General features: G+C 42.4%; 1 protein-coding gene across 2 annotated transcripts in view; it reads left to right on the forward strand.

The window, feature by feature from the left end:
• The first annotated feature begins 8965 nt into the window (after positions 1-8965).
• The window catches only part of DAGLB (diacylglycerol lipase beta), a 254600-nt gene continuing 236908 nt past the window's right edge, over positions 8966-26657 (forward strand). The window contains exons 1-2 of one of the 2 annotated variants that reach the window (XM_078665138.1): positions 8966-9517; positions 14485-14636. In XM_078665138.1, coding sequence (XP_078521264.1) covers positions 9423-9517; positions 14485-14636 — 247 coding nt within the window. In that variant the 5' untranslated portion in view covers positions 8966-9422. The remainder of the gene's footprint in view (positions 9518-14484; positions 14637-26657) is intronic. The other variant, XM_078665137.1, reaches the window with a different exon arrangement.

A 26657-nucleotide genomic window follows, 5' to 3' on the forward strand; every position in this document is an offset into this window, starting at 1 on the left:
TGTATATAAGTGACTGCATGAATAAATAAATATTTCATCGTATTATAACTATTTATCTACAATTGCTTCACTATTGAATTACAAAAAGAAAAATGTATAGATACATTAAATTTAGATACAGCAACACTTAAAAGTCTGAGTTTATTAAATACAACATAAATCTACATATATTACCTTCCTTATACATATATACCTTTCATGGACTTATATGTCTTTATATTTATTACTTTGCTTCAAATTCAGTATTTCCAATGACTCATCTCAAACCTCATTCTACTACTCTTTCCAATGCAATATCCTATTTCTCATCCCATACCTCTCTCAATATAACCTCTACCTCCTCTCTATCCTCGCTCTCACTCATCCCAAACCCCATTATACTACTATGATTCTCAAAATAACCCTTTCTAGACTCTTCCCTCCTCTACCCCACCTTGAATCATCTCATACCTTTTTTACTATTCAGATCAAACAAACAAGCATGTCTAAAACCTTCCATCTGACTCTTCCCCCTCCACCTCCCCTTTACACATACCAAACCTCCTCCTACTGCTATGATCTCCATGGAAAAGAAAAAGAAATTCTAAATCCTTCCCTCTTCTATCCCTCCACTTTCCTTTTAGATCCAAATAAAAGACTAAAACGTCCACCACTCACATTCATTTCATATTTCCCTATACAAATTCCCCACTAATCCTTTTGGGTTCTGGAGTAGAGTGCTACCTGCCGAATAGCGCTTCAACACCTCATCAGGAGTAGCAAGCGCTATATAAATGCAAACCCTTCCCTCTTCTATCCCTCCACTTGCCTTTTTCATCCAAAAATCAGACTAACATGTCCACCGCTCAAATTAAATTCATATTTCCCTATACTAATTCACCACTAATCCTTTTTGGGTTCTGGAGTAGATTGCTATCCACAGAAAAGCTCTTCAACACCTCATCAGCAGTAGCAAGCACTATGTAAATGCAAACCCTTCCCTCCTTTATTCCTCCACTATCCGTTTTCAATACAAATAACAAACTTGCATGTCCACAGCTCAAATTTATTTCATATTCCCCTATACTAATTTACCCACTAATCCTGTTTGGGTTCGGAGTAGTGTGCTAACCACCAAAAAGTGCTTCAACACCTCGTCGTGGGTAGCAAGCGCTATTTGAATGCAAACCCTTCCCTCTTCTATCCCTCCACTATCCTTTTCAATCCAAATAATAGACTAATATGTGCAACGTAAATTAATTTCATATTTGCCTATACTAATTCACCACTAATTCTTTTTTAATTCTGGAGTAGCGTACTACTCACAGAAAAAGCACTTTGATGCCTTGTCAGGGATAGTAAGCGCTATAAAAAAGCAATTACATAGACTCTACAAAGCCGGCATAGAGGGGACTGATCTCGACTCGATCACATCCTACATTCAAAAGAGGACAAATGTCATCCATACTCCCCCTTTCCCATCCAAATCATACTTCACAAAAGCAAGGGTCCCTCAAGGCTCTATAATCTCACCCATGCTTTTCGGCATCTACATGAAGTCATTACCAGCAATGATCAATACATTTCAGCTCACATGCTAGAACTTTGCAGATGACATACAAATACTCCTTAAACTGGAAATCCCCAAAGACATTAGAAAACTCAAAAATCTACAGTTGCCTCAGAGCCGTTAAACTGTGGATTATACATAGGTCACTGCATAGTTTTCACATAAGTTATTTGATTAGATTCTTATGGGTCTCTGTTTTATTTAGCTATCACAATATGTAAATATTATCATAACTATTTTATCTACAAATACTTCACTAATGAAATATGAAGGAAAATATCAAAATAAAATAAAGTAAAAAATAAATTGTTTTAAAAATACATACATAAAATAGCTTCAAGTATAAGTACACTTGAAAGTCTTGATATATTATCTTCCTTATACATGTATACCTTTTCTGTGTAATTATGCATCTATATATTTATTACTTTACTCGTACTGTAAAAGAAAAAAATACTTTGACTCTCTCCAATACACTACTCTATGTCACCCCATACCTCTCTGAATATAGCCTCTTCCTCCATTCTCTGACTCATCCCAAACCTCAGCCTACTACTATGATCTCCAAAATAACCCTTTCTAGACTCTTTGCTCCTCAGCTCACAGCAAACCTAATTTTACTACTATGATCTCCCAAACAACCCTTTCTAAATTCTTCCCTCATGTATCCCTCCTTTGACTCATCCCAAACCTCATTTTACTTCAATGATCTCCCTAATTCCTTTCTAGTGGCTCTACACTCCTCCATCTCTCTTTTTACTCATCCCAAATGTCATCTCGCTACTATGATTTCCTGTATTCCATTCTAGAGACTCTACTCTCCTTAATTTCTCTTTTTACTCATCCCAAACCCAGGGGCGGTGGGTGACATTTCAAAGTGGTGGGGCGTTCAGTGATTTGCATCCAGCACCGTAGCGAGCGAGCGCAGCGAGCGATCCTGAACCCCAAAAGGGGGGTTTGGGGGGATTACCCCCCCAAGAAAATTTTGAAAAAAAAGAAGAAAAATCGTGCATTTTCAAGCAAATTTGAGAAAGCAGGAAGGTCAATAAAGCAATTGTGAAAGTGCAGTTATTACATTAATAGATGGCATAACATAGGTAGCTGCTTATTCAGTATAACCACAGAGCTTCATTCATTCCGTCCTATTACGCTCTTACGCTCAGGTGCTGAATTCAGACTATAAGACTTTCATGAAAATCTCAGCTCTAAGAGTAGAAGAAGTTGCACAGCAGTTGTGAAACAGCCTTCACAAAGCATTAGGAACATGAGAGGCAATTACTTGAAAGCAAACTGAAAGCAATGCATCAAGTAGTAACTTAAAGCAATGCATCCAGCAAAACAGTGCATGCAGTCAACCATACAAAAGTAAACTAAAGCAAGTGTGAACCTGTGAACCTTCACTTTGAAAGCAGGGTGCTAGTCAACAGGCCAGTCACATACATTTAAACTGAAGAAGAGTACACCTCAGCATGCAGGCACCAACATAAAAGCACCAAGCAAATCAAACAGTTTAATGAAAGAAAAATGACTGGTCTGGGTCTGGATCTGACTTGGTACGAGCAGGATACAAAAAGTAAACGAGTAGGTGGTAACCCACTTCAAGTGAAGGAGCTGTAAGGAACCTAAGCGCACTGGTGTTGATACCAATAACAGGGCAGCTCTGGCTTTCTCAGAGGTGGGTGTCAGCTGTGTGATGAAACCAGCATGTGAAGTAGTTACCTCAAACTAAAACCAATACACTCATCAAGACAAGGAGTTACATGAAATCAAATAGAAAACCCCCATCAAGCCAGGTAGTCACCAAAAGGCAAATTGAAGTGACTGCACACTATGGGAAGTGCACTTCACCAGCCAGCCTATTACACTAAAGGAAAATAAAAGCAATGCTCCCAGTAAACAAGACAACATAAATTGAAAATGTTTCCCAGCAGGACCAACAGTTACAAAAAGTAAAGAAACAGAACGAAGTCAGAGGCACTCCAGGAATCCAGGAGGGTGGTCTGGTGGACTGTTCATGAAGGCTGAACCTGGTTCCCCAGAACGAAATTCGGCATCTCTGGCGTAGTGCCACATCCCCCAATGAACACCATACTATCCCACTGAGACACCCACACTGTCTTCAGCTACAACCCAGTTGTGCCCTGCTACATATACCTGGATGCGGCTCAATTTAAATTATGCACAAGAGTGATATGCTGCCTGGAAAAAAAGTACCTTCCTGGAAAAAGCAAACCCTCATATGGATGCAAGATTAAGTAAAGCATATGAAATGTAAGTAGAACAACATGGCTACCTTAACACTTTTATACTTATTATTCAGCAATCAAGAGTGTTTTTTACTGAAACTTTAAGCACCACTACAGATCCCTGGGGGGACCAGTATCACAGTGTATTGCTTATATCCTGTGAACCGTGAGCAGTATGGTTTAAAAAGACTACATTACTCAACACAGAGCCACTGCTTGTTTTCCTTTTTTTTTTCCGGTTTCATTATTTTTCATCCTCCCACTCCCTTATTGTTGCGAGGTCTCAGTTACTTTTCTTTTGTCCTCCACATGATAAATGCGCCTTCCTTCCCATGATTTCCAATCTTTCCCATCCCCTCCTGTGATTTAACCTCTCAGTTCCCAGGTCACCCAATACCTGAAAAGTGGAACTGGGCCCCAGGACATGTATTAAATAGCCCCACATCCTACACTGTCTCTCATACTCAGGTACTTATGAAGTATTTGGTGACCTAAACATGGCCACCGAGATGGACATTAGCCATGTTGAAGTACATGGCTTTGAAATCAGGCACAAGTCAAGGGTGCACATGGGTCAACAACAGACCAATTCGGTTGGCTGAAAGCCCCAATAGGTAAGTATATTGTATACAATTTTAGGAAAATCAAAATGTCTTGGCTACCACAAGACCTAAAAACATCCTTGTCAAAGTCAAATTGTGGACCGCTGTTCCTGAGTCTCTGAGAAAGTGTACCTCATTTCTTTAATTTCAGAAAAAGCTGAAGACATGGTTATTTTAAACAGCGGCTATGTCACCTTAGCTTATTGACGCGCGTATTAATAACGCTCATATACTTAATAACGGTCATATACTTAATGCCAGTTGACTGAATTGTTTGTAATGCATTCATTAATACTGCAAACGCTCAACAAAGCTACAAATAACGTAAATTGTGCGCAATGTCAATATCATCATTCCTTTGTTAATGCGATGGGTGGATTGATGGGGAGAGGGTGGGTGGATGGATGAAGGGTGTATGGTAGGACTGGTGAAAGGCTGGCTGGATGGATGAAAGGGTGGGTGGATGACGGATGGCTTGCTGGCTGAATGAAAGGGTGGCTGGATGCATGGACGGATGAAAGGGTGGGTGCGTGAAGGATTGGTGGATGGCTAGATGAAATGGTGCATGGATGAATGGATGTTTCAAAGGGTGGATGGGTGAAGGATGGCTGGATGGGTATGTGGATGGATCAAAGGGTGGGTGGATGGATGAATGGGTGGATAGTTCGCAAACAAATACTTAATAATTGCTTCATGTAAGTCTGTACAGGGTGGATGGATGGAATTGTAGGCATAATCATTTCAGGGCCTTTTGTAGACGGGAGGAGCGAGCTGGACAATAGTGTTTAGTTCTCGGATTTCATAGATTTGGATTGCCTCAAAAGGTCAAATTATTATCAAAACGGGTACATTTGATCATGAACAGAAAGCAATTAGTTCTGCAACTCTTCGAAAATGATAAATGTGATAAAGATAAAAAACGAGTCACGCAGACGGTTAACACCATACGTGACACATTTATCAGTACTGCAGACATAATCATTTCAGGGCCTTTTGTAGACGGGAGGAGCGATCTGCAAAAAATGTATTCACAAATACCTCTGTCGTTCCATTATGTACATGAACTAGGTTTAAAAAGAAAAACTAGCCATGTTTAAAGAATCAGGTCGTAAATCATGTACAGTCAGTGCCAGTTTGCGTTCCCATAGAAAACACTGTGCATTAAAAATGTAATTGCAAGCGAAAGAAACGTACACAGCAGAAAAGAAAAATGCACGTTAGAAATCCGATTATAAAGCTGATCACATTTTATGCACAGCGAACCAGACTATCCCGAACACTAATGGTATTTACATAGCGCTTCGTACCGCTTTGGGTGGCGTACAGGTGCCTTATCGAACGGGTAGCAAGCGCAATCTGCGAAATGCGTGGCTGACGAAATATGCACCGATATAAATTGCACTTTAGGGAACAGATTTTAAAGCCAATCACAATTCATGCACAGCGGACCAGACTATCCCCAACAGTAATGATATTTACATAGCGCTTCATAACGCTTTGGGTGGCGTCCAGGTGCCTTATAGGACGGGCAGCAAGCACACTCTGGGAAATGCGTGGCTGGCTAAATACGGACCGATATGGGATATGTATTCTTGTCTTTTTTACAACAATTTCATTTCAGTAGGATAAAAGAGCAGTTCACACATGAAACAGAGGGGTACAAAAAACAAAACGCGTTGTCCGGGCGTGCGATTTCGTGGTCTGCGAAGTTAAGTACTGCCCAATAGCAATCAACGTATTGGCGTTGCAACAACTGCCTCTCCCTCCCTCTGTGTCACTCCATCCCTCACTCCCTCCCTCTGTGTCACTCCATCCCTGTATGTCACTCCCTCCCTCTGTGTCACCCCCTCCTTCTGTGTCACACCCTCCCTCGGTGTCACACCCTCCTTCTGTGTCAGTCCCTCCCGCTGTGTCACTCCCTCCCTCTGTGTCATTCCTCCCTCTATGTCACTCCATCCCTCTGTGTCACCCCCTCCTTCTGTGTCACTACCTCCCTCTGTGTCACCCCTCCCTCTGTGTCACTCACTCCTTCTGTGTCACTCCCTCCCTCTGTGTCACTCCCTCCCTCTGTGTCACCCCCTCCTTCTGTGTCACTACCTCCCTCTGTGTCACCCCCTCCTTCTCTGTGTCACCCCTCCCTCTGTGTCACTCCCTCCCACGTGCTGTCCCCTCTTCCCTCACTTCCTCCTACTGTCCTTAACCTCACACGTTTCTCTTCCACCCAGCTATCTCTTCTCCCTTGCTTGGGTCACTCTTTCCCTCAACTCTCCCCCCCTATGTTTCACATGCTCTTCCTCTTCCTTCGTGCCTGCCCTCCCCTCTCAGCAGTGACCTAGCTTCTCTCCTCACCCCCTCTCTACCTCCCTCCCCCCTAGAGATGCCTGGTTACAGGTGGCGTGCTGGGTCATTCACATGTAAATCGGGGGTGTAAACAGCACAGTGAGTTAAGAGCATGTTTCACAGTGTACTGTGCTTTGCTCACTGTTTACATTGAAACACAGAAGCCAGTGGCTGATGCTAGCCTCATGCTGTCTGCCCTTTTCTCCAGCCCCACCACCCAACCTTTTACCCTGGCTCTCCCCAACATGTGCTTCTGTTGGTTTGTTTTTGGACTCTATAGGAAGAAATGTGCGCACTTCCTGATGGGACAGGCAGGCAGCTGGACTCTACAGGTGTAGCGTACTTGTATATGTTGCGAAAAGCGACCTTTAAGATTTATGAAATGTAAAGAATATCTTCTTGTTATATAAATTGTATATATCAATATTGATTTACTTGTATTCGGTGTTACTTTTTACAGGATATTCGCATGAGATTTAGTTTTCTGCAATGTTGTAAAATTTCAAGAACTTATTCGAAGTAAACTTTTATGACAGATTGAATTGTTATGTTTTATGATAAGACAGCAACCGAACTCGGTCATATGTTGTGACTTTACAAAGCTGCAGGTTTTCATCTGTTCAAAATGAACAATAGAAAGGGGCTAGGGGGATGGGGCAGCTCGTTTTGTATTTATTTATATGGTGTATGGTTAAGACGTGGTAGAGAGAGCGAGCGAACGTAAGAACCTCCTGCCTCTTGTTCAAATGTGCACTTCACACTTTAGGTGGAGTCTGGGCAGGTCAGTGGGGCGGGCCCTGCAGACGGCAGAGCCCCCCGTTTACAAGGAAGGCGTTCGCTTCTCTCAATCCTCAGCTGCTGATATTACAGTCAACGTCACCGAGGAAGCAGGAAAGGTTGGACATGGACTGATACGACAACCGAGCATTCTTTAAGAAAGACCTCGCGTTTCCAGAGCTAAAATGAATTGTTTGGTACTGGTAATAAAATAAATAAATAAAATAAACTCACTGTGGAAAACCAGAATCGGGCACCGCCGGCGGAGGGTATAATCCTGCAGCACGCGTGTGGAATAGAAAGGCTACTGGGCCGCGCAGGTCTTGGTTTCTACATACTATGCCTTTCTGTACTGTGGAGCAAATTATGTTTCTGAGCGCCACGGGAAACATTTTAGAGTGTAAAGTTCTGACACACACCAGCGGCCGCCTTGAAATATATCCTGACACTTGCCAACGTTTATGAAGAGTGCAGGGCCTCACAACTCGATTCCGGATGACACCCAACAGTCCTACGACCAGTCCTCCTTGGCTTGCGCTGCGAGACGAATGCTGCCGCCGGGCCAACCCCACGCGCGGCATCCAATGGGATGCTGCGCAGGTGTACCAGCCAATCCTGGCCCTGCAGCAGTGCCAGGATTGGCTAGGGGGTCACATTTGCTGCTCGCCCTTTCGCCCTTAGGAAACCCGGGCTACAGCAGCACTGTGAAGCACCCCATGGTCCCACTGGGGAAATTACAGTGCGCATGCTTGAAAAAGTTGAAAACGTTCTCAAGCATGCGTACTGTAAGTTCCCCAGCGGGACTGCGCACTACGGTCTGCTGCAGCCTGAGTGTGTGGACTGTCACTCAAGCTGCAGCAGGCCATCCCCCCCCTGCGCAATTTTTAAGATACGGCCGGCGGCCGCGATGCGTCCATGGTGGCTGGCGGGGCTCCGCCCCTACGCCCCAATGGACGCACCGCTGCTGCCTAAAACTCATTTTACGACTATGATCTCCCAAATAACATTTTCTAGACTAATCCCTCTTCTATCCCTCCATTATTCTATTCAGTCTAACTACCAGACTCCCATGGGTCCACAGCTCAAATTAACTCATGTATATATATATTTTTTTTTTACAGTTTTATATAGCGCGAACTTGACCCGAATCGGGTATCATAGCGCCAGTTTCATTACATAAGGACACATTCATTTTTGTTAGGCACAGGGAGATTAAGTGATTTGCCCAGAATTACAGGATGTTCAGCGTCATATTTCCTTATACTAATTCACCACTAATCCTTTTGGATTGTGAAGTAGCGTGCTACTCGCTAAAACGCGCTTCAACGCCTTGACAGGAGTAGCAAACGCAAACGCTACATAAATACAATTACAAATTACCTGGAATAGAGATATATCACTATCACAGTACAACTAGACACAGCCTTGATATAAAAACCGATTGTTTAATTAATATTATCTCGTGTTAACCATTTTTTATAATAAAGATTCGTAATATTTTCCCAAAAATACAAACACCACAATTTCACACAGCATTAGATAGTTGCTGCTGTATTTCCCAGTTCAACTAGCGGCCAAGTTTCCTTGCAGCGGCTACGCCGCTTGGGGGCGCCTCCTCACAGCCGGCCCAGGCGGCGTCGCAGACAATTGAGGAAGCGCCGGGGGCCAGGGATGTTGCTCCACACCGGTAGCCGAGGCCACGGTTCGTGATTGTGGGCCGACCCTGCAGGAAGAGGCGGCCGGTGGCGCGGGCCTGTCAGCGCCGGGATGCGCTCATCGTCCACAGCGGGGACCAAGCGGCCCTGGAGACGGCTCCTTCGGACGACCCGTGTGCGCCGCGGCGGCTGTGAGCGCGGAGCAGGCCGTCGATCCCCGGTGTAGCGCAGACAGCCTCCCCGCGCTCCAAGCATGCCTGGGCTGGTGGCGTTCGGCAGGCGCTGGGCTATAGCCAGCGACGACCTGGTGTTCCCCGGAGCCTTTGAACTCTTCTTCCGGATCATATGGTGAGCAGAGCGGCCTGTAGTTTTACTACGGGGTGGGAGGTTACTTTGCCCTCTCATGGCGTGCATGGAGTAAGGCACACACGGAGGTAAACACAGAGCTGTCAGTTCTACTCGCCTGGGCGGGCCTCTCTGGCGGCTCTTCCCTGCTTAAGAGACCGAGGATGAGTGCCCTGCATTCGGTAGCTGCCTCGCTGCTAAAAAGTCAAAAGTGAAAATCTTAAGCAATATCTTACTTAAAACGACCCCACAATTGGCGATTTGCAAAAAGTGTCTCCGAGAGTGGCATTTTAATTATACAGCGCTGAGAAGATAGGGGCGCGGCTCCCTGCCACGGGCATTTAATAAAATTTTCAGGGTCTATTAATTACTCACATCAGGATGGATTCACTTAAAAGTCAATCATGGTAAAGCCGAGCTTGCCTATTTTATTTAGGTGGCAACTAGAGTCAGGCATTGAGTGCTCTCACGTTTAACTATACTCCACACCACACATGATATTATGGGATGTTTCTACAGTACTTGCATTTCTCACCATGATGCAATTTTTCGTATTATGTTTCACTACGGGGGAAGTATTAGTAATGGCACTTTTCACTAAGGCTGGGGTACTTTTTTATGTGCTGGTTCACCCTATTAACAGGAACGCTATACTCCAAATAGGGGTCTCCATCTTTGCCTATGATGAGAGCTGCTTCTGATCAATGGAAACTGAAGCCCTGCAGACACATGCCTTGGACAGCTGGCAGTCAGTCCCAATGTTTTAGCGTACTGCAGCATTTCTCCCATTTGGGCTAGGAGGGGTGGGCCTCCCAAGGGATGCCAAAACTACAAGTCCAACAATGCAGTGCGGTTGAGTTCAAGCCAGACTTGGTAAACCTCACAGTTCACACTAACCAAACAAATGTAGTTTGAAATTGGCAAATATTTTCAGAACTTTGGTGGTTAGGCAAATTAAACTTTTCTAGAATGCTTCCTTTGATGAATGTATATGACACATTGTACTATTAAATGATACCATTTACATTAGTATAAAATACCTGTGGCGTATGTTGGGTTACAAGCAACACTTCTCCAATACGCCCTTTAGTTGGCTTATCTTTTTTGCAGTGATATTAAAACACAAAGCAGGGGAAAGGGCGCTGAAAACAGTTTTTATGATAATAAACTCTGGAAAGTACAAATAGCAGTCAAGGGTTTGCATTCTTTGTTCAAGGATTCTGTCCGTTTGTAACATACATGGTGCTCATGTTACCTTAAATACCTTTGCTATGAAAAAACAGATAGCCAAATCCATGCACTTTCAATGGTTGAGAGGAAAACTGTTAAATGACCTAGCGATAAAGCAGCACATCCACTTTCAAAATCAACCAGCATTAACGAAGCTACAGGAAAACAATTATAGGCTCTAGCCTCTCGGAAAACCTCTTTCATGTGCTCGTTAACTTTTCATTGAGGTTTTAGTTTCAATGTACACAGTTGTGTAATGCAATTTATGCCCCTTCCTCCACTTCACAGAATGGGAAGAGCCCTTCTCAGTCTCCCATATCTCACACATTTTAGTTGTTCTTTTCTGACATTTTTTTATTGGAAGCAAATATTGTTTGGGGGGAATGTGTGCACAAAAAAGGCCACCTTTCTTTATAATTGTTTCATCATTTTAAAACTTGGTAACACAAATACACTCCACACTATACCACATCATTTCAATCAGCATAATTACACTAAACGTCATACACTTTCACACTACACAATTCTACCCTACACATATTAATTCTGGACCACATAATTCAAATACAAAGTCATAACTCAACAACATAATTGCTCAACACACCGCATACATCCAATCCAAACCGCAGAATTCCACATCAAACCTCAAAATACCATTCCACTTAATTACACTCCATAACATACAATACCACTCCACATTATTCCAGTACCCACCATGCCACATACTTCCACTACACAAATCCTATCCACACCACACAATTCCACAACTAACAATTACAATCCAACCGACATATTTCTACTCCACACCACATACATCTACTCCAAAGCAAAACATATGGGTAAAAGACATCATAATTCACACCACTAATAACTCTAACTCTCACAAATGCGAGACCTATTGCATTGCAAATGCTTGTTTATTTAGTCCTCAAAATCCAGTAGAGATAGTTGTCAATTGTAAACAGAACTCTAGTTTGGTTATTGTCATAAAAGTAGTGACACGTCAAAAATATATTTATCTCAACAATGAAGCAACCATTTACAGACCGGTGCATCTCAATATTCAAAACAGACTTGTATACATAAGCCTGCTTCTAAGTCCCCAGCATGTTGTGAAGAAGAGAAAAAAGATGGTTAAAAATATCTCAATGTATGCAACTATTATAGAAACTGTCTTGTCAAATAATCCTTCGAGCCTATATTCGGAGACCATCTGGTGGTCCGAGCACCATCCAGGGTTGAGATGAATGCAGCCACAGTATGTCTCAGTGCCCCCTCTCTCGGGTTGTGCTCATGCCTCCAGTTGACTCTTTCTTTTAAGAGACTCCGTAGCCGCCTCTGCGTTTGCAAACACCATGTTCTTTCTCAATCTCACACACTCGGATTTTGCAGGAAACCAGGGGGACTATTCCAGAACAAGATAGGAAAGCTACTCTTCATAGCCTGTGGTTCATATTTACCCCTCAGGATCACAAAACTGAAGTTGGAAAACACATGTACCCCGGAGCCGTTTGACTCAATTCTGATTTTCTTTGCTAGTGCCTTATCCACTCTATCACGCTGAAGTGGGTCCATCAAATTCACAACTCAGCCCCTGTCTACTCTTTGTCCTTCTCCGCCTCTATTAGATAATTAACTGCTTTCTACACCGATACGAACAGTCCCTGTTCGCCACCTGTAATGGCTCATTAAGGAAGTGTTCCACCTCCTAACTTTAGTGTCCATCTTGGGTTTAGGATGGAAAACCTCAGGATCCAAATCGTGATGGTTTTAGCCTCCTTTTCAAGATGCCCCATTTTTACCGGTCGGTTACAAACTGTGGCGACCAGAGACTCCTCAACTTACCAGCTTCTCTGGATGTTGTGGTCTTTATAGACTGTTTAACTGACGGTATTTATTCTTTCAGGGAACTAAGCACTTGTTCTATGATGCAGTAACCTCAAAAGTACTTCATGGTCTTTTCCAATGCAGCTATCTTCCAATATCTGCTTTGTGGTGCCCCACAGGGCTTTTAACGAAGACAAGATAAAAGCCTCCCCTTCATTCTCCTCTGCAGGAGTTGTACTTTCCTCTCTGTCTCCCCCTTGTTTGCGTGGTTACAGTTTGAAAAACTTCTTCAGGCTAAACGAACGTTGTTTAATGTTTTTAGGGTTCATTGTGACTTTTGTTGATACTGAGAGGCCCGCTCTGTGTGTGTGAGCCTCGCCTTTTTAACAGCAGGCTCTCGCCCAACTCCACTGTGGTCACCTGCCATCGTTTCCACAGCAGCTCTTCTATCTCCTTCACTGCTCTACCCTGCGTCACCTGAAATTTCCACAGTCTCTGGTTTGACATGGGGATTCAACACCACCCCCAGCCAGCTACTTCTGCTGTTCTGCTCTCAGTACCTCTCCTCTAAGACAGCCAGTGGTGGCTAATCAGTTATGGTGGAGAATGGTCGCCCCACTGAACAATAAAATTATAAGAAAAGCACTTTATTATCATTTTATTTTTCATTATCCCCAGCCGAAATTAGGGCGGGGGCAAGGCCATCCTGCTGAGCGTCACAGTCAGGGAGGAATGTTTGGACACTTGTAAGTGTGCATGTCTGTTTGGCTGGCTATCTCAGGCTGGCCCAACAAACATACGCTCTCATTTTTCTTCAGCCCTGCGGTGTTATACAGCCGGGTTGAAGAGAAGCCCCAGGCTTCCTTGGCCTGAGCGAGCATCAAGTCGGTCCACTCAGGCCAATCACAGCGTATTACCAGCAAGAGCGCAGCACTGTGCTTGCCCCCTAGTAGGCTGTGCATCGTGACCAACATTGGAATGAGGAGCACCGAGGCAGCGGCAGGAGCAGGTAAGTTGTTTTTTATTTTTATTTTCCTCTCACTCCTGTCTCCCCTCTGTATTGACTCACCACCCCAAAATTAGAGCAGCTGCCACTGGACACAGCAAAGGTGTCGCCATGTTGCATGCTTCAATGCGCAGGCCTCACTGCTTTAGAGATCTAGGTTAAAAGAAAATAGGCTACTGACTACTGCCCGAGAGAATGATTTACTTTTTTAAGAACTATTGCCATCCACATTGCTTCTATCATCAACTCTCTCCCTTTCATAAGCTATTTGAGGGAGTAATTGTAGGAAAACAATGATGAAACGGTTGTAAGATTCTTTAAAAAGATAACCATGTAAATAAACCTGTTTTAAATTTTCAATTATGGTTTTTAATATGGACAGGAATTCAACAGGAAAAGGCAGGAGTTTATGCGACAAAATGTTATGTTTTGTACAGATTGTACCAATGATGTTTTGATACTGTTGACCCTTAGAGTTTGGAACTGTTGTTTGCATGCTCACTTGATATTCAAATTCACATAACGCCCAGCATTTTCCACTCCTGTAAATACATGTTGTCTTTTCATTTGATTATATATTGTAAGTTGATTAATGGATATGAACATGTCAGTGAGAAGTTAAATATTAATGTTCTGCCCAAATTAGATGACAGCACTTTAAAATACGTTTCTTATGGTGATATTATATTAATGCAACTTGAAATGCCTTCTACAAAACATGCACTAAATCCTCAACCTTATATCTTAAAAACTAATGGAATTGACAAAATAAAAGTAAACAGAGTAATTATGAGATATTAAATTCCTTTTTATATAGATCAAGATTTTTTTATCCTGATATAACAGAAGGGTAACTTGGATGGCCCATGTTTAACATATGTATTTTTACCCATCCTTGTATTTGCAGGTGGATTGGAATTGTTGTTCTCTATTCGATACACAAAGGTCATTTTGACTGCACTGGGGGAATGTTGCTACAAAGTTACCTCATTGGCCTCATTGGTCTTGTGGCTGCCATCATTTGTGTTATATCTGCCACTGTGTATGTCAGCATGCAAGGTATGTAATGTCCAGTTATATATATATATTGCATTTTTGTATTGTTTGAAGTCAGATGTTGATAAATCTATAACTGAGAAATTGGGTAGCGGTGCTGAGCATTGCAGAAGGTTATGTAGTCTATCACATTTGTTCAAATTACTTTTTTTAACTGTTTGTAAGCAAAAACTTTGTTGATTCTAAAGATCAACTTTCTAGAGTCAAAGCTTCAAGTGTAAAAACCTTTTTTTAATGCACAGTCCCCACTTCCAAAAGGACAGTTCTAGCCCCATGGGCCTTCTCTCAGGGGCACAAGGGGCTCTCCCTTAGTTAGGAGGCGGAGCACTAAACATAACTCCAATCGAGACGCTGCTTCACAACCCGCCTCTTCTACCTCAAGTAGCTAACTGATTATATACTTGATATCTTCTCCCTCCGACAACTGAGAAAAACCCAGGACTATCAAATGAGTCCCTGGACATGTTGTCTAACATCTCCGTTTCTTGCTACAGACACATGATAGCTGTAATACCACGTCCCTTGAAAGGTTTGTATTGTTTTGTTGCTTAATCCTAGACATGCTCCTGACTCAACTTTCAGCAGTTGCTGGTTTACTGTGAGATCCTCAAGACCATCATAATTCAAAGAAACCTCCTGATCGTAGTTTCCATCATGTTTTCAGAGAGATCATGAAGCAGTGCTTCACCGCTAGTTAAGTTGGCAGCATGAGGTCCCTCCTTTACATGGTCATTCCTCTGGGCTGATATCTCCATTGGTTGAAAAAGTCCTTTTTGTCCTTCTCTCGCTTGGTTTGTGTTTCTCTAAGTGGCATATTGGTGTAGAGGAGCTGTGTTCAATCGAATGATAGAACTCTCAATGATGCCCACTCACTAGCACCTCTAGTCTGCAGTAGAAAGTACTCAGAATGATTTGCATTGATTAGACAGCTGTCATTAGGCTGGACCGCTCTCAAGGGCCTCAACACTTCTTACCTATCGCTCCTCAATTTTGGATGTTTTCCTGGCTCACTTTCTTGCCACAATCTCTGATCTGGAGCTGTGGTCAGAGTGGCAGTCCATCTCCTCTGCCCACTGTTCGACGGTACTGCTATAAAAAAGGCGCTCTCTAAGTTGAAGCCTCTGCTTGCTCCGGCTGCTCCTGTTGTAAGGATTCTGATCGAGAACAGAACTATGCCTACAACCATAGAACATCAGCATGTAGGGACTGAGTCACCATACCACCTCAGTATGTATGAGCCCGAGTCTGACTAGCTATAGTGCCTCACTTGCCCTCTTAAAGCCCTGTCATTTTATAAAACAGATAAGCCTGAACCCCCCACACCCCACTTTCTTCGGAAGCTAAATGATTATATATTATAGATCTCCGGGATTAGTGGCAGACCCCGTACCTTAACATACATAGGTGGATGTTCTACATCCCAGCTGACGCAGCACCCTTGCTTCAGGATCTTCGCTGAGTGTCTTTTTTCAGAACACCTGTCCTCCGTTTTATGTACATATATATGTGTATTCAAAAACAACAGCTGCCTTCCTTTAATATGTCTAGGTGCTAGTGGCGGACCAGAGAGAATAACAAGGGGCAATGTTTTTTTTACCTTGTTTAGAGTGTTCCAACTAAATCCCAGGAAAAGAGCAAAATACAAAAACATGTGCAGGTTCTGTGTGAAAATACATTGTGGCACAAAGGCTAGCGTGTTATGTAATAACGTGTGCAAATATAAAAGCGGCCTACAACGTACACAATTAGGCTAACATAGGGAAAACGACAACATCAAGATTGGACCATCCTCTGCCCCAGAGGTTCCAGTATCTAACTTTCAATGTGGCCAAGCACACTTGCTCTTGGTCGCAATCCCAACCCAAAAGTGTGAGGTACACCATAGCACCTCTGTTAAGTGCACGTTCAAGAGCTCAGCTGGCTCTACCTCTGTGATAAATTCTGTTTTAGTGGTTCTTGGTATTACCCATCTTGTTCAATGTTACCTAATGCGTGTTTTCGTGTTATAATGGTGGAAAATCAATTCATATTTACTAATGTACTATTTTATTTTATTTCACTTACTTTCTTTAAATGGTGCTCCAGTAAAGGACTAATACTAAATATTGAGTGAGCATTCTCAAAATCTGTTTCAGCATATATATTCGTGTTTCCCCCCCCCAAATATATATTTCTCTGGGTACTTTTGGTGAGTGCCACACTCTCAACCCATAGTTATTATCAGCTTGCCCAATTCCCTGTCACAGTTATTACTAATATTAGGATGGGCCTGGTCCAGGAAGACTGGAAGCTGTGTCTGCCTACATAAAAAAAAAAGAATTTACCATTGCAAGATCTATCTGCCTTCGAGTATAAGTAGGCTACATTTTCATTTGCCACCCTCGTTGCCTTTTTACTTAAGACTGAAACCTACCAGAAGGCTCAATTAGGTTCCAGCTCTTCAAGGTATACTTCTGTTGCAGGCATAGCTGAGTGTGCCTTATGGACACCAAATGTCATGCTGTTTCAAAATTTGATATTGTTGCCTTTATAGGCCTTTGCTATTGCAGCTCATGTGGTAAGTATGCATGTGGGAAATTACGAGCATTATTCTTCCCTCTTACTTACAGCTGGTGCTGTTTGCAAATGATGTAAAAGTCTCACACAAAGCTTTTTATCTGCCAGGTTCGTTGCTTGACTGAACCTAGGCATGCCTTCACCACGCATGTCTTTACAGCCACTCCATTACAGCGAATGGATCTATACAGTGCATAACTTTACCACATATATGCCATATATGCCTTTACACAAAGACACATTCATTTTTTATAAGCACGGAGATGGACACTAAGTGATTTGCCCAGAATCACATGAAGTTTAACCAACGCCGTGACTCGAACCAGGTTCCCCAGCTCCAAAGTCTGCAGCTATATATGTCTTGCCTTATGAACCCCTAAACCCATACCCACCCTAAAAATACCCTTGGCGCCCAAACACCCACACCCACCATAAACCCTAAAAATACTCTTTGCCACCCACAAACCCAACCCCACCCTAAACCATACAAATTTCCTTGCCACCCTAAAACCCATACCCACCCTAAACCTTAAAATACCCTTGCCACCCAAAAACCCATACACACCCGTAACCCTAAAAACACCCCAGCCACCTAAAATCCCATACCCACCCTGAAAATACTTTTGCCACCCAAAAACCGATAGCCACCCTAAAAATTCCCTTGCCAGCCAAAAACCCATAGCCACCCTTAACACGAAATATTCCCTTGCCACCCAAAACCCCTCCCACCCACCGTAAACCCTAAAAATACCATTGTGTGGATAAGCACCATTCACAGAAGAAGCCTAACCTCAAATATATGTATTAATATTAGAGGAATCATGAAACACCCAATTCACAGAGGGAGGCAACAAGCAACTGACTCTTTGTTTTATCTCACACCAACATTCCACCATTACATTCTTAATTCCATAATCCAATAGGAGAACTCCGGTGCATCATACCGGAGGATACCATACACCTTCCCTTCCCAATAAACCGCAACATAATACAAAAGGTAAAGGTACAGCTTATCAACTATAATACAATATAGGCTACCCATATATAATACATCATTCACTGCAAATGAAACAAATTCATTAAATAAAAAATTATTAATGCTTCACACACAATCATCTGAATACTTAGGACGAGCCACAACACGTGAACTACATCTCCTCACTGGAACTTGAGTTAAACCAGGACATTTATTTTTCCCACATGTGAGATTATCCTGACTAGCCGTGCTTGCGGCAGCAGCAACACGGGATATCCTGTTCAAATTCCACATGCGATTATCACTCACTCTAACTGTATTGGGAAACCCTTTAATAACCTTGGTGGGAGAAGAAAACCATGACATTCCACACTTCTGCATAAACTTTTCTCACTATGTTACCATCCGCAATTTTAGTAGAGGATGTGGCATGTTAATATCAAAATTACATTTCCTCTTCTCAATCATTTCTTTCTCCATTCCCAATTTTTTTTTTCTTACCAGGCTTAGACCCGGCGTACAAAGCAGTGTTAGGTCTTCTTCCCCTGTAGACCTCAAGTGGCATGCTTTTAGTAACAGAGTGAGAAGTAAGCCTATACATTCTCAACCTTTCTATAATTTCTGGCCTTCAGTCCTTGTTATACAACCTGGCAATTGAATAGTCCCCTTAATACCCTGTTGAACCTCTCTTCCATTCCATTTGTTTCCGGCTGATAGAGAGCAAGGTTTGTCTTTTATTCCTCAACCTCAAGAACTCTTCCATCTCTTTGTAGACCAATTGCACCTCCATTATCAGTAAGTATTCAACCAAGCAAAACCTCCCTGCCAAAAATCTCACTCAAAAATTAAATCACCTTGCATGTTTCAATACATTGAGCAATACAAATCTCTGGCCAACGAGAAAACTAATTAATTAATTCCAAAACGTAATGTTGTCCGGACCTGCTGGAGATTGGCCCCATATTATCCAAGTCGACTTCTGCCAAACACTTCTAGGCATTTCTCTAATAGTCATAGATTGATTCCTAACCTTACTCACTAGAAGCACTATCCATACAGTTTTTCACTGCACATTCAACTTGCAAACCCAAAAGTACAGCCTAATCCTTTCCTTTGTTTTCGTGTCACCTTAATGACCCTAATGCCCAAAACATATCAGTTTCTCTCTAAAAACTGTGGGCGTTACCAACCTAGTTCCCTCCACAGCAGCCCATTTCTAACAGACAATTTGTCCTTCACATTCCAAATAAAATTCAGATGTGATTTCAACCTTCAATTCATTTTCATTTACTGCACCCTCCATTACTTCACACACTATATTCATCCAATTCCCAGTGATCGACTTCCACTTCCTCCTCAGCCACCGTTGACTTGGAAATCAATTTCGACAAGCAATCAGCTACCTTATTCTCCGTACCTGGAATGTAAACAACTTTGAAATCAAAGTCCAGTAGCGCCTTAACCCACCCACAAATAAGTGAAGACACTGCATCAAGATTTGTGTTTGCAAAAACATCTCAGAGGTTTATGATCAGACCTCACATCAAATGAACCTCCCCATTAAAATGTTTTTAATTGACTTATTGTCCAGTAAATACACAGGACCTCTTTCTCGATCACTGAGTAATGATTTTCAGAACCAATGAGGGCCCATTGACAGAAGCAACACAGTCACCTCTTGGCCATTTTTTACTTGTTTAAGGACTGCACCCAAAACCTTTGCACTGGCGTCCGTTACAAGAATGTACCCACAAGTTGTATTGAAACTTTGTAAGGATGGGGCACATATCAAGGTTTCCTTACATCACAAAACTGTATGTGTGGTCCATGAAAACCTTACCCCTTTCTTTAAAAAAACTGTCTTGGAAAATGTGCGTGAAGCAAAATTGGGGACAAATTTGTTATAATATTCTGCTAGTCTAATGAAAGTGACAAAGTCTTCCCTATTATGTGGAGCTGGTAGATTGACGATGGTATTAACAAGACATTCCCAAGGCTTAACACTTGAGCTTGTTAATTTGTGACCCAAATAATCAATCTTGGAGAGACTGAATTTACATTTATTTTCTCTTAGAGTGAGACCTCTCTCCTTAAACCTTGTTAAAACTTGTCTAATTCTCAGATCATGTTCCTCATGTGTCGAGCCAAATACCAGGACATTGTCCTGATAAACTTTTACCCTGGCAATTCCCTGAAAAACGTCCGCAATGGCCCTCTGAAATACTGAGGCAGCTGAATTCAATCCAAAGGAGAACCTTAAGAACCTAAACCCACTAAATGGAGTAATGAAATATGTCCATTTTGAAAAATCCCCGTCCAGTTTTTTCTGATGGTAAGCTGCACTTTGATCAAGAGTTGAAAACACAGAAGCTCCTTTTATTAACGCAACATTTCTGCAATGTTAGTGGATGGATACTTATCCGTGACTACATTTCTGTTCAGACGCCTCAATCCACGCAGAACTAAATCGCACCAGAAGGTTTACTAGCGATCACAATCGGCACCAACCATTCAGTCACTTCGGGTTCAACAAATATTCCTTCTCTTTTTGTCAAAGGCACCTCCCTCATTATGCAAGCAACAGGCACGGAAGATTCTTTCAACATTATTCTGTGTGTGTAAATGGTGAGACACCCCAACTTTAAGCTGAACACATCTTTGAATTCACAAGGCAAACACTCCACCAGGTCCCTTTCATAGCCATTCATGACTTTGTCATCCGTATTTTCCATATACAATATGGTCACTCGGCTAACTGCCGAATTGTCTCTCAACCCAATACATGGATCACTATTAGCTTCAAGCATCACATTTAATTCTCTTTGGTGGAACCAACTGACAGTGCTGTCTTCCTTACATGAAACGTACACTTTTCCAGCTATTAAACGGCCCTTAAAATCTAACTCACCCCAGAAATATCCTTGCAACTTGATAGGCTTGCCACCATATGCTAAAGGTTTTATGTCAGGTTTATGTAGTTGAACCTTATCCTTCAAATGTTGTCTCCACCTGCGCACCAGCGTGATTTTTGCTCCCGAGTGAAAGAGTATTCTCACTCTCCAACCATTCACATGAACACTATCTGTAGGACTCTTTACTTCAAGATGTTCCACTTGAAGTACACTTTCACCACAGTTTAGTAATTCCTCCTCTTTCTCGCACTTATCACTCCCTCCACACGTTTAATTTCTTTGATAGAATTACAACACTTCGCCAGATGACCCTGCTTACCACAAATCTGGCACTTGACTAACATGGCTGGACATGATTAACCGTTAACCAAATGTCCAATGTTGTCACATCTAAAGCATCTACCCTTAAAAGGTTTTCTTCGAAGAGGTTCAGTGGATTTATTTCCATTGTGGGACCAACCAAAATGTTTCTTCACTTCCGGCAATCTCTCAGATCAATTATGTGCCATCTTAGAAGCAGACAACAGACTATTGGTAGTCCCAGCACAGTTATCCCGTTCTATTACCTCTATTCATGCAATAGAGAGTTCAACACGCTTGGCAACTTTCAACACTTCATCTACCTTCGGGTCGTCTTGCAACCATAGTTCATCCTTAACTCTGTCAATATTGCACCCAAGCGTGAATTGGTCGCGTAACCATTCCTCCAAACTACACCCAAACTTGCATGTTGACGCCAGCTTTTGTAAAACAGTTATATGCTTCAACTGAATCTTGTGGTTTTTGTAATCTTCTTCCGAACTGATAACGCTCTAGAATCCTGCTCACGTTTGGCAGGTAATGTATATCTAATTTCTGATGAGGGGTGAAACCCTGAAACCGGCCCTGGAATGCTTGTTTCCAGTCCAGGGATGACCTGGGCTGGCAGTTCAGGCTGGACTGTTCCGATTAGGTGCAGGGTCAAGACTGATTTGCATATGGCTGGATTCAAACTGGAATAGCATGGGGAGCAAAACATCGATGGATTTAGGCCCAGGTCTTTGTACTGGGGTGAATGTATGACATTGTTCTGCATTCTGTGCATCAATTGTTCTCTTTGCATTTATCTAATTTCTTCAGACCTATCTCAAATTAATTTAACTTCTTGGCATTCTCACCAACCAACTCGGCAAATTTTCAAAAACATCTTTACCTTCTGACCCCAAACAATTTAATAACAACAAAGTGTTGTTCTCTGCAGAGAGGTAGGTCCCACAAACTTGCATAGTGCAAGAAAACGTGCTTCCACTTTGACCATATTATTGTTTGTTCCCCAGGAGAGGATAAAAAGAAAGGTGGCGTCACTTTTGCATTATGAGGGGTATACAAGAAACAATTTCTTTAAAATGAAACAAACCCCAACCCACCTTCTAACACCTTAAAACAAACAATCGAAACCAGGCAAAATCAATTAGTAACTCATACATACGTATGACCCTTTCCAGCACCGGTGCAGGACGCGCACCCTAACTCCACCTGAAAATATAAGTTAATTAATAATACAAATACACGTTTTTTTCCATTCTTTTTCTTTTTTTCTTTTTTTTATAATGCTCCCAAAGTCACGAACGTCCAAGATTTTCTTCCTTCTGGTGCATGAGCTGTAGTATACTTTAAAATTTTAAAGTACTCCACTTGTTCTATGGGTTCACCAAGAGCGATCACCCTCGCAACCTTTTTAAAGTACAATAATTCCAATAATAACATACAATAATTTTCATATCTAGACAATCCTAGCTGACCCTCACAGAGAACCCAGGGTTAATTATTGATCCCTAAACACGAACAAGCTCACACGAGTCACCACCACACAAACAATTCTGGCCAACACCAACCTGCAATGCATGCTTCTCAACAGCAAATCTACAGTAAGACATGCAGCAGATATCACCGCCCTTATCCTTGAACATAATCCTGATCTTTTAATGCTGACTGAAACCTGGCTAATTGACTCCTCTGCATCATCCTTGTTTTACTAGTCCCTCCTGGCTATGTCATCATTAAATTAGACAGATCGATTGGGCAAGATGGATGTATCGCCTGTTTACGGTTGTATGATGTTACAACGCATGCTTTTACCCTGCATGCCGATGCAACGCAATTTTTTTTACCCCGACTTGCTGTTGGGGTTGCACTGGATGTTGGAATAGTATCATTTACTATGCCAACTCCAGTCTGTGCAACAGTAGGGATGGTGTTGGTGTTAAATCCAACACCTTTTCCCCCCTACAGCAAGCCACTTTCGTTGCAACTGCATGCGCGGTAAAAGCATGGATTGTAATGAATACGGTGTAGTGGTTGTTTCCCCCTGTTTATACCGTAACAATCTTGGAGTCAAATAGCTACAATCCTTTACTCTCTCGTCCTGTGAATAACTATGCATCGAGGTTGCATGAAACAATAGGCAAGTATGCATATTCCACACGCTGTACCATCCTCCACAAGACTACCTTTCCTTCATCGAATAGATTTAACCTCCACTGGAATGACATGAACAACCCTTCAGTAAACAGCCTAAAAACCTTCCTTATGGACCTCAATCCAACCCAAATATGCGATAGCCCTACCCACCTCTAGGGAGCAACCCAAGACCTAATCATTGGGAAATCCAATTCCATCCAACTTAAATCTGTTGTCCCTTGTGACTGGACAGACCACCACTGCATCACCTTCCTCATTACAGAATCTGTGAGAACTAATCGAGTGCAGCTAAATAAAAAACACTGGCACAAAAGCCTGCGAAACATTAACCAGGATGATCTTTCAGTTTTCAGTAATACCATTTTGCCTCCCCCTGGGGATATGTCCAATGTCCATGACCTCACTGAACACTACAACCGTTCTATGGCAAGCATTTTTAGACACAATTACTCCAGTTAAAAGAATGTCTTCCAATGTCTCCAAACTTTTGTACAATGAAAGTCTAAAAGCTGAAGGAAGAAATCTGAGACTAGCGGAAAGATTATGGAGCTCCTCGACATCCCTTGACCATTTAAAACATATGGGATCATTATGGAACATCTATAACAAAGGCATTAGAATCTCTAAATCTAACCACTTCACAAACCAACTTCAGCTAGCAAAAAATCGACCAAAAGAATTGTTTGAAATTGTTAAGCTTCAATCAAACATCCAACTCAATCTCTCCCCTTTTAGATAGATCCAGTTCACAGCTAAATTGCAAAGATTTTGCTACCTTCTTAATTGAAAAGACAACAAAGATGGAACATGATCTGCTGACTGCAATGGAGCACCTATCGATCTTACCACCTTTCAGCCGCCATCCGCCTCAGCCTTTGGTGCCTCCTTTCGTTCCAGCTAATACCCGCAAGAACAATGCCTCTTGGAGCCTATTTAAAACCTAGGATGAAAACCTCTTTCTAAAAACTCTTACATCATTGAGACCATCTAACCACTTCAGTGACCCGTTGCCATCATATTACTTCAATGAAATTAAACCATCCATACTCCCGCTATGGCCAAGGTAGTTAATGCCTCTCTGCTTCTAGGTTCTATCCCAGACTATCCAAAGGCTGGACAGGTCCCCCCTATTCTTAAAAACCCTACTGCCGATCACACTGTCCTACTTAACTTCCGCCCAACTCTAACATTTTGACTCTGGCAAAGCTCATAGAGAAATGTGTCCATGTCCAGCTATGTAACCACGTCGAACAATTCCAACTACTTGACCATTTTCAATCTGGCTTCCATCACGGTCATAGCATCAAATCCGCTCTTACTCACATTGTTGATGATGCGCTCAAAATGCTGAATAAGGATGATTCCTGCCTTCTGATCCTTCTCGACCTATCATCGGTTTTCGATACGGTTAAACAGGTCTGCTTACTCGAACTATTGGAACACGGGATGGGACTCTCAGTGCCCGTCCTAAACTGGTTTGCCTCTTTTCTCCACAATAGAACACAAAGGTTCAGGGTTCATCAGTCCCTATCTAATCCCTCACTGGTCACCCTAGGGGTATCACAAGGTTCCACACTCTCACCAACCCTCTTCAACTTGTTCATGGAGCCTTTAATGCAAATCTTTAAAACTCTCTAACCACCACTATCGCATGTATGCCGATGATACCCAACTGTACCTGAAAGACTCCTCCCCAAAAGATATCAGGTCCCTCAATACCACTCTACTGAAAGTTCAAAACTGGCTGACTCTCAATCACCTTAAATTAAACACTCTTATAATGCAGTTCCTCTTAATCGCTCCACCTAAACAGTCACCAGCCATCAAAAAATGGATGAATCAGCGAACATCTCTTAACTGCTTACCGCACATCATTGACTCTATGAGTTCACTCGGCATAATGCTAGACACGAATTTGAACATGCAATTTTGTCCTAGCACCAGACATGTTTTATTTCTGTATTACCTCTAATTCCACTATGTGCATAGTTCACCTCCAATGAAGGCATCAGTGTTCACTGTTTTTTCGTGGCTCGATGATTCTGTCCATTAGGTATTTCTCAAAAAATGGGCGAGCAAAAATGAAGGCTATGACATACATGCCAATATTTCAGAAGGTGAAAGAGGGAGATTTAAAAAAATAGTCGGGAGAATATATTTCCCCCTACTGACTTCTATTGAAGCAGAGGCAATTTCAGACTGGAGATAGCCAAAATAAAGCAGTTTTTTTGCTTGAAAATTGGGAGTATCGCGCCTGAATCGGGTGTATTCTTTGCTTTCAAGACCTAGAAAAGGATGAAGAGGTTGTCCTCTGTCACTGCTGAGCACTGGCATCAAAATGTATTCTCTTGTGGGTTGCAGAAGAGGCTGGTCACAAGCTCTCCCAAAATCTCACCACAATCTTAATCTGTGACTGACAAGGCAGGTCATAGGTTGTTAACTGTATCCCAAGTCACTTTCCCATAGGTGCCAAGCAGATCAAGTGGGTACTTTTTTCTCGATTCCTCTTAGATGATGCACAAGTCAAATGCATCACTAAGAAAGTTCTATCAGACAAGTTCCATTTCTGAGAAAATTTGAATGTCACCAGGAGAAGTCTGTTTCCCTCTCAGAAGGTGGTGTTCCGAGTTCCTGCCAGATACCAGTACACACAGACTCTGTGTTTCACAGATTTATCCAGCGAGGGGTTTTTGAATACTCAGGAGGTGAATTAAATGCTCCCCAGCCTGAAAGGCAACATCACAATGGCTGAGGATGTCTCTGTTAGATGGAGAGACAGAAATGTGGCTGGACCCTCACTGGCAAAACATGCTAATGTCTAGGAGACCTCTGTGTCACAACTGCTGCTTCAAGACCTGAATCCACTATGGACAAAATGGTTTCCTGCATGGATGTTGAGCTGTAGACAGAACTTCTGTAAAATCTCAGTGGATGCAATTGAAGGCTTTGGTCCTGACTGGGGTGCTTCAGTAGTCACCTGGCACCGCGTGTGGGTTCAAAATTAGCACATTAATACAACACAGCAAAATAGGATTAGGAAAATGCCATCATTTGAGAAGAAATTGTTTGAAGCCTTATTTTGTCCAGAACACCATAATGACAGATACATGGTCTGGTCTT

Source organism: Lissotriton helveticus, chromosome 10 (genome assembly GCF_964261635.1).
Source record: "Lissotriton helveticus chromosome 10, aLisHel1.1, whole genome shotgun sequence".
In the NCBI taxonomy this organism is placed as follows: domain Eukaryota; kingdom Metazoa; phylum Chordata; class Amphibia; order Caudata; family Salamandridae; genus Lissotriton; species Lissotriton helveticus.